At 33.8% G+C, this 9,800-nt stretch overlaps 1 protein-coding gene across 1 annotated transcript in view; it reads right to left on the bottom strand.

Annotated features, from left to right (window-relative positions):
* Positions 1–1,232: 1,232 nt before the first annotated feature.
* LOC137632225 (protein O-linked-mannose beta-1,2-N-acetylglucosaminyltransferase 1-like) overlaps positions 1,233–9,800 on the bottom strand; it is a 34,645-nt gene continuing 26,077 nt past the window's right edge. Inside the window, exons 10-12 of the mRNA XM_068364109.1 lie at positions 4,763–4,946; positions 1,853–1,962; positions 1,233–1,419 (exon numbers count right to left, since the gene is read on the bottom strand). Of these exons, the coding sequence (XP_068220210.1) occupies positions 1,233–1,419; positions 1,853–1,962; positions 4,763–4,946 (481 nt within the window). The remainder of the gene's footprint in view (positions 1,420–1,852; positions 1,963–4,762; positions 4,947–9,800) is intronic.

Here is a 9,800-nt window from a genome sequence, read left to right as displayed (position 1 = left end):
GACAATTATTGGTCTTCTGCGTTCTTAGCGTTTTAAAATACTACTACTACTACTACTACTACTACTACTACTACTACTACTACTACTACTACTACTACTACTACTACTACTACTACTACTATAATAATAATAATAATAATAAATTGTTGATCCAATTCACTTACCCATTCATGCATTGCTTTCGATATTAAGTGAAAAATAACTTTTAGCTTATCAATACCCTAATAATTCATTTGTATATATTCACTTAATAAACATTAAAAATCAAACAAGGAATAAAGTAAAAAAAAAATTATATATTTTCCGAATGAAATTCAAATTTTATTTACGGAACCTTTTGCAACATAGCTCCAACATAAAGTAGTTTCTGATTTTCAAAGAATAACATGAAATTTTCTTCATATATTTTCATGTAATTTCCTTGCTTATCAAAACGTATCAAGATAAAACAAGTGAGGTAACTAAAAACTTATTTGTGGATATTAACCCGACAACTGTCTACCACAAGTATTGTGTCATGTTCACCATAATCCGTAAAGGAAGGGAGGAAATTTGAGAAGTTCTTCAAAACCTTTTAGGTGGCTGGTAAAACATTAGTATGGTAAGGATACTTACCTCTTAGTGACAATCGGAAAACAATATCCACAGTTCACCTTATAAATATATATATATATATATATATATATATATGTATATATATATATATATATATATATATTATTTATTTATTTATATATACATGTATATATGTATATATTTATATATGTATATATATGTATATATTCATATATATAGTTATATATATATATATATATATATATATATATATATATATATATATATATATATATATATATATATATATATATATATATATATACGTATATATATATATATATATATATGTATATATATATATATATATATGTATATACATATATATTCTTGTAAGAACGTAATAAGAATTCTTTTTTATCATATCATTAACAACACAGTTGCTTCATTTTAGGAGAACAGTGGTGTAACTTCAAATAATTTCATTTACTTATAAGTCATATAGCTATAAAGAAATTTAAACTCGAGGCTTTGGCCTTTTAACCTAAAGTCTCATGATCACACCAAAAATTTTACTTATAATCTGAGATTACCACGATCGTGGTCCTTGAGACTGCAAATGTGAATTTTCATAGTAATTGTAGAATACTAGACTGGTCAAATAATCAACCAATCTTTCAGGAGGGCCTCGATAAACCAATATCTGTCAAATTAAATATCTCCTGAAGGGGAGCTCCAGGGCGCCGACCTAAGCGGGGGTTCTGATGAAAGAATTGAAACTCCCATGTATCCCTGAAGTCAGCTGCCAAAAGGAGGTCCCTCGCACTAGGTCGGTAGGGGGTCATGTTTGTTGGTTTTAGGTGGCTGTTATTGCAAAGAGATGAATGTCATTAGCTGCAGGAAAAAGGGCTTTTAAATTCTCGATTAAAATACTCTTTCGGTACCACAGTTCCTTAGTATTGCATTGACAGCAGCATATGATGTGTATTGCTAGATATTTGAAAATATTAGGTATTTGCTATCTTCATTAATTGAATAGAAAAGAAAATACAAATTCTTTGCGCTATTATTGCATATACTTATAAATAAATTTTAATTCCTCCTGACCACATTGAATGAAAAACATTGTATCACACTGTAAAGGATGAATATTCAATCCAACCAGCTGTCTTATAGATGAATGCTAGAACTTTGAATATTCGATGGAATTTTGAGAAAAAAAAAAAAACTGAAAAAAAATATTATCCAAGGTGATCTATAGTTTCCTCAGTGAAGTTGAAGTCACAGCTGTACTTACCAAAAGGGTGAATAAGGGCATCCAACAATGTAAACAGGAGTGGAATGCCATTTCAGTCTAATCACACCTTTGTAGATTTCACGAGTTCCTTCGTCATAAGTCAGGAAGCACTAAAAGAAAAAAAAAAATTAATCATTAAAACAAGACCTAAACTAGAGGTCAGTTATAATGATCAACAGCGGTAAAACCTAGATTTATTTGCTTATTGTCATAGATATGTTACTACAACTTTAACTGAGACCGAAGGTAAACATCACCACAAATAGCAATTAGCAAAGACACACAGTCCCAAGAGAAAGTGCAGTATGAAGCAAAATTTCTCTAGCCATGAGTATACAAGTATAAGATGAAGAGAATGCCTTAAATTCTTCCCTGCCGAGAGCAAAGACTTACAAATTAATTAGGATAAAGTACATCTTATATCAAGGAAAGATGAACCTCTTAGTAGACCAAGGCAAAAATATGCACATCTCTAAATCAAGCAGAAAGAAGTAGGGCTTTTTAAATAAAGGGAGAAAAAGTAAAACATTCAAATACAAAGTAAGGAAGTTATACATCTAAATTAACCGGTAAAGAAGTTCAATATCCAAAGTTAATTTGAAATTGCATTTGCCATTCAGATTTTTTTTGGGGGGGGGGGTTTAATGGTCCCTGAAGCCTGCATTATTACTGAATTATACAACTAAACTAGCTGAGGTTTGAGACGTTCTTAAAATATAAATAGAAAACAACATTAAAACTTGTTGCAGAATACCAATTTAAAATTTGATTTGAAAATGGTACTGGCATCATAAAAGACATAAGCTCATAGATTCTTAAAGGAAATTTATGTCATCCTAAATAATGTTTCTTAAGATTAAAGAAAATATTTAAGCAATATACAGTACATGATTACCTATTTGGTAAGGAGAACTTATATATAAGAGGGATGGCTATTAGAAAGGAGTGGAATTATGTAACTTATCATTTTGCAAAGGCTGATCATAAATTAATCTTTACAAGGTCACTTAGTAAAAAAAATGTATGCACTATTGTTTTTATAAGCTTGTGGATTTATAACTCTTTGGCTATGCAAAAGATCTGAAGGTGTACATGGGTATATGGTATTAAAGGACCAACGCTGGGACACTTGGGTTGAGAAAATAATTGAGCGTTGTAATAGGAGTCATTAAATGATAGTGAAATAAGATGAATGATGCAAATGCGTTTATTTTGAATTGAATTAGAATGTTAAAGAAATAGAAACATTTAAGTAGTGAAAATAAAAAAATAATTAAGATCCCCAAGCATGCCTAGAAATTCCAATTTTCTTCACAACAGACATAAGAGCATCAAGATCATTCTCCTCTTGGAAAATCAACGAACGGTTTACCCAAAAGTTATATCTGCTACTGGTTGGCATATCGAAGTCAATCCCCCCCCACCCCACCCCAATGTGATTTACCGTCATTTATTAAGGGGAAACACACTCAGGTGTGCCACTTCCTTGTAATAATCAGGAATTTTGCAAACGCTCAATCTCTTTCGGATATCAACTAACACCTTTATAATGACAGTTTTATATAACTCGACATCAATCTAAATGTGAGGTATCACGACACACAAAACAGTCCTTAATAGAGAAGAGCTTAAAACGGGATGGTATGACCAAGACGAAAAGATCGCTGTCAAAATAAAAAGAATTGCTAAATACATTATTCAAACGCGCTATAGCACAAATACACATCCTTCAAGATGAGGGGAAATGGGCACCCCTCGACATGAACACTCCAGCACAAGACACTGCTAATCTCAATTTAAGAACCAGGAGTATGAAATCAAGACGAATCAAGACGTGAAGCGGTCAAAGGAGGGAAGAAAGCAATAAGTGTAGTTGGCGAGAGAGAAAGAGAAAAAAGGGATCGAGAAAGGAGATAGAGAAAGCACAAGTGACGTGGTGCATAACCCCGATCCCTTTATAATCCTCGTGCGAGTGTGTTTAATACAACACATCAGGAGATCCGACCCTACATTTTTTCCACAGTCACCCTCGCTTATCCTGGATTGTGTCACCTTGCACCCTCTCCCTCGTCCAATGAACTTAAGAGTTTTTTTTATTGCTCCTCATATAATGACTTTCTCGGTTTGCTGATTTTAAGTTGAATTACATATATCACGAATATACCAAATATGAAGAATTATGTGGGGGAAAGAAAAGGGTTTCGTTAAGCTACTGGAATCCATGTTTTTACAATGGTTGTTAAACAAAGATTTCAGTGTGAGAAATGCAGACTCAATATTGCTCTACTACTGTTTAATCGTTACAGTAATAGAATTGCTCTGCGCTGATCAATGGAAATCGAGAGCGACGCTATGATAGCATATATCAAAAAAAGAAACAAATGTGTCATGATTTACATTACCTTATTTGTATCATTCTCCAAATGTAAAGTTGTCATGAAAATTACGTGACTAACAATTCAAAGACCAATGAAATTCTTCAATCCTACTTGCAATTTATCAAACGAAAACTTGTAAAACTATTAAAGATTTTAGATCAATGGAATCTTGAAAAGAACTAGGTAAGTGGGTGATGTATGCTTAGGCAAATAATTCAAATGTATTTACAAAATCTGCTACACTGCTGATATATACTAGATATTTGAGAGAAGCCATGAATTATGATTATATTTGGAGATGTTTAGCCATGCAAATGAAAATAAAATTCAGACAATTTCACCGAAACACAGTAAATTTTTGTTACTAAAATAAAGTTCTATATAATTTTTGTGAATGCTAATATGCAATAGACCTTTGCAAAACGTTTCTTATAAATGAACTAATAGTAAAAGGATTTTCCACTAAAAAATGTAAAAAAAGTCCCTACTAATAGTATTATGCAATTAACAATATTATGGATACTAAACTAACCATCAAAAGGATTTTGTAGCTGCTGTGCTTATCGTTGGCGTCAAATGCATCCACATAGATAACCAGTGATTGTCCTCTGATGGACTTGACCCAAGTTAGGTTGCAGATCTCACCGGTAGGTTGCACGATTTGTGACAGTCGTATACCTCTTGACATTTCTTGGTCGTATTTCTCTCGTACAACACTGTGAAACAAAAATTCTTTTTCCATTTAACATAATTTATAAATTGTTTATAGATGTATTTACGGTTGGATTTATGGTATTTCCGGCATACTACACCACTGAGGCCGCAAATAGGCAATTTAACGCCGTAATAAGAATTTCATTATGGTCAGGATTTTTTTCTTTTTTTTACAAAAGGATTCAAGTGTAAGAGAATGAACAGGTAATTAATAACAATCGTGATAATGCATTTGGGATTTGTCAATATATTTTTTTTTGTAGATTACACGCCCGTCAGGATGAGACATGAATGAAAAATGCCAGTGCAAATAATATGAACATCGATTTTTTAGAATTAAATAGCTACGATAGTAATTGTATTTCTGAAGATGAGAAATTCTTCAAGAATACTTTGTTGAAGGAAAAAATACCAAAGTAAAAAATTAAAGACCGACTGACATTACAACGGGCAATTATTTATTCAATTTCTTTACTTCAAACAAGTCATTGCATTATCTTCCTCACAAGTAGTTTTGATGATTATACACATTACTCTTAATTGAAAATTATGTATATACGATCGTTGCTGAAGGGTGATGTTTTAATATATCAGACGCCATTCAATGCCGTATAAAATTAAATGAACCTCTGTCAATAATATAGATTCTAATTAAAACAATACTTAGAGAAGCACTTTCACACAATATAACAAACCATTGAAACCTCTAAAGAAACACTTTAGTTAAAAAAATATAAGTTGAATTAGAAACTAATATTTCCTGTAAATAGCCAAGGGGATCTACATCAACATTTTCTCCTAGAATATTAAGCGACTAACTTGCCACCAGGCAATTATTTCAACCCCTGATTAACAGGTTCAGATTAACAGGTTTAGGATGTAACCTCTTTGCCTTAATAGGAAGAATAACTTTGAACTTTTTTTGTAATTGAAGATTTTGGTCAGACTGAGAAATGGGATTTGTTGTACCAATGGAACATTCAACAAGCATAACTAAGGACTTGGACATTTTAAAGGTCTTGGCTGCTTCTTATTACAGGAAAATTCAAAACAAGCATTACTTTTCTATTCTATTTATGGAGATGAAACAAAATATGATCTGTTCTATTGATTTTTTTTTTTTTTTGTATCGGTAGATTTAGAGCGCACCGTGCTAGGCGTATATCTTAGCAATCCATGGTTGCCAACGGTCATATAAGCGGATGAGCAACTTGGTTGAGTAACAAAAGCTTTAGGTGTGGAAGAAATGTCACCCTAAATATCGATGAAGTCACTGGTAGCAGGGTGACGGATTGAGTTTAAGGCGATGGACAAGATGTGTCTTCGGCTTCTACTCTCGATGCCTGGCGGATGATCTTAATGAGGCAAGGGTCACTTGCCTCAGTTAGATAGGCACTGCGTATCACAAGGAACTGGCGATCCTTTTAATGAATTTATCCAATGAATCTTTTATGGATTTAGCTAGTCTATGGAAAGCAAAAATGACAGAATGGACCCAGTCATGGGCGTAGTGGGGTGCTAAGAATCTCCTGGTTTATAGCTGCTAAAGAAAAATTGAAAATTGGTAATTGGAATGTTAGAACTATGAATCATATTGGGAAGTTACAGCAAGTGGAGACTGAATTTATGAAACATAGTTTGGATATCTTGGCTCTAACTGAAACACAATTTTAAAGGCTTTGTAAAGAAATCTTAGACCAAGTTAATATATATATCTACTCAGGAAGAACAGATGGATCTGGAAAAGAAGGGGTAGCAATGATGATTACACCAAGAGCAGAAAAGACATTGACGGAATGGAGAGCTGTAAGTGGTAGATTGTTACATGCAAAGTTAAAATCAAAGCAGTGCAAAATGAGTATTATAGTTTGCTATGCACAAACAAATGATTCCCCTGAAGAAAGGAAAGACAAATACTATGAAGAACTGCAGCGTGTAATAGATGAGATCCCATAGATAGAGATATGAAAATTTTGACTGGTGACTTCAATGCTAAAGTTGGAATGAATAAACAATGATAGAGAATGTGATGGGTGTTGAGGGTCTTGGCAAACTTACAAAGGAAACTGGGGCACATTTTAGTGGACTTCACCATGTGGCAATTACAAAAATCAAATAGATCACATAGCTATTAATAAAGAGAAAAGAAAGACTGAGAAATGTAAGAAGCTATAGAAGTACAGATGTTGGTAGTGATCACCAGGTCCTCATTACCACACCAAAATTAGAAATGAAACACCCATCAGAAATGTCGATAAAATAACTATGTTTGATACGATTAAGCTTCTAGAAGATGAACACAGAGAAACTTTTGCAATTGAATGTAGGAATCGATTTGCAGTCTTAGAGACTTTAAGATACGAAGAGCAGACAATTAATGAAGAATGGTGTGTAATTAAGAACATATATCAGTCAGTTGGTGGTGAAGTTCTGGGACATGCAGTTTCAAGAGACGAAGAGCAGACAATTAATGAAGAATGGTGTGTAATTAAGAACATATATCAGTCAGTTGGTGGTGAAGTTTTGGGACATGCAGTTTCAAGAAGAAAACCATAGATATCTATTGATACTTGGGATATTACAAAAAAGAGACAACGACAGAAATTGATAGGAGTGACTGGAGAGAATATTTAGACAAGAAAGCAAATGAGGCTGACAAAGATATGAATTCAGGGAGTAGCTATGGTGTGTTCATAGAATCATTAAGGAAATATTTACTGGGGTAAAGAAGAAACATATACCCATCAAAAAGAGAGATGGATCTCTTATAACAGCAGAAGATGAAGATAGGCAACGTTGTATGGAACACTTCAGTGAGGTCATAAATAGGACATATGAAGGGAATAAATTGATTGATATATCTGAAGCTGAGGAAGACCCTGATGAGCCCATGAATGAATTCAGTGTGTTGGAAGTCGAAGATATAATTAAAAAACTCAGGAGATGAAAAACCCCAGGATACGATGAAATAACTGCTGAGATGGTATTGGCCGAAAATGAAGTGACACCCAGAGTACTTACAAGATTATTTTGTAGAATATGGCGTAAAGAGGCAAAACCTGATGAATGGAAGCTAGAGGTGTTGGTGATAATGGCAAAAAAGGAGCTCTGACTGATTGAAATAATTACAAAGGCATCACACTTACATCATTTGTTAGGAAGTTATATAGCATGCTCATTCTAAAGAGACTAGAGACAAAGATTGATGAAATGCTGAGATGAACAAAAGGGATTTCGAAAAGGTAGAAGTTGTACTGACCAAATTTTCATTTTAAGACATGCGTTTGACAGTGTGCACCGGCCAATTTTTTTTTAGTGTTCTTCGTTATTAAGGAGTTCCTCCGAAATATGTAAATTTGATTAAGTCTGTTCATGAGTATTAAAAGTAGAAAGTTAATAATAGCGGAGTTCTATCAAATGAATTTCTAGTGAATAGTGGAGTACTCCAAGGGAATGTGTTGTCACCAATGTTCTTTATCCTCCTCATGGATTTTGTAATGCATAGAACAGTTGGGGATGGGGGAGATCGATCTTACTGGATTGGTAACAGGAAATTAGCTGACCTAGAGTATGCTGATGACACTCCTTATTAGCAGAACACCACAGGAATTGCAAAGCCTGCTTACCAGATTGCATGGAATATCACATGGGGTTGGGCTCAAGATTGATAGAAAGACAGAGATAATGAGAACAGAGTATGCAATGGAATATGAAATATCATTGGAAGGAGAAAGGTTAATGAGGTGGAATCATTTAAATATTTAGGAACTATGATCTCTAATACAGGATCTTTAGAATTATTATATAATGAAAGACTGAAGAAAGGAATCAGACAATGGATAGGCTAGGAAACATTTGGAAATCAAATCGCCTGATATTACATATAAAAATCAGGCTATATATCAGTTTAGTGAGATCGGTGTTAATGTATAGAGTTAGACATTAGTCATGGTTTTACAATGAAACCATATCCAACTGATTTTGTATATTTGGGAATAGAATTCACAGAAGAATACTGGGAGTTGAATGGCAGGACAGGATTATAAATGAAACCATAAGAGAGATTACCCGTGTCTTTTATGGATGAGATCATAGCGAGGGGTAGAATGAGATGGTTTGGGCATGCTCTTCGCACTCCCCAAGAGAGATTAGTTAACCAAACTCTAAACTGGGCTCCACAAGGCACTGGAATAGTTAGAATACCCAGGTCTACATGGCTGAGGATTAAGAAACGTGATGTAGGAAATGATGAATGTATATATTGATTTAAATGCTCAAGATAGAGAAAATTGGCGAAATATAACCAAAGCCCTTGGCGTCAATAGGCGAATCAGATAATGACGATGATGAGTTTTAGAGGAGGGTAGCTCAGCTGGGCCAAATTCCATTCGTATTTGGTCGCCCCCTTACATTTTAAAGAAGAATTCAGTTGGAGCAGACGAATCACGCTTAGACGAAGATTTATTATTATTATTATTATTATTATTATTATTATTACTTGATAAGCTACAACCAAAGTTGGAAAAGCAGAATGCTATAAGCCTAGGGACCCCAACAGAGAAAATAGCCCAGTGAGGAAAGGAAACAAGGAAAAATAAAATATTCTAGGAACAGCAACAACACCAAATTAAATATTTCCTGTATAAACTATAAACATCTAACAAAACAAGAGGAAGAGAAATTAGATAGAACAACATGCCCGAGTGTACTTTCAAGCAAGAGAACTCTTTACCCAAGACAGTGGAAGACCGTGGTACAGAGACTATGGCACTACCTGAGACTAAAGAACAATGGTTTGATTTTGGAGTCTCCTTCTAAAAGAGCTGCTTAACATAGCTACCCTTACCAAGAGGAAA

The sequence above is a fragment of the Palaemon carinicauda genome, chromosome 41, assembly GCF_036898095.1.
Source record: "Palaemon carinicauda isolate YSFRI2023 chromosome 41, ASM3689809v2, whole genome shotgun sequence".
In the NCBI taxonomy this organism is placed as follows: Eukaryota; Metazoa; Arthropoda; class Malacostraca; order Decapoda; family Palaemonidae; genus Palaemon; species Palaemon carinicauda.
The sequence above is the reverse complement of the archived record's forward strand: the minus strand, read 5'-3'. Positions and strand labels throughout refer to the sequence as shown.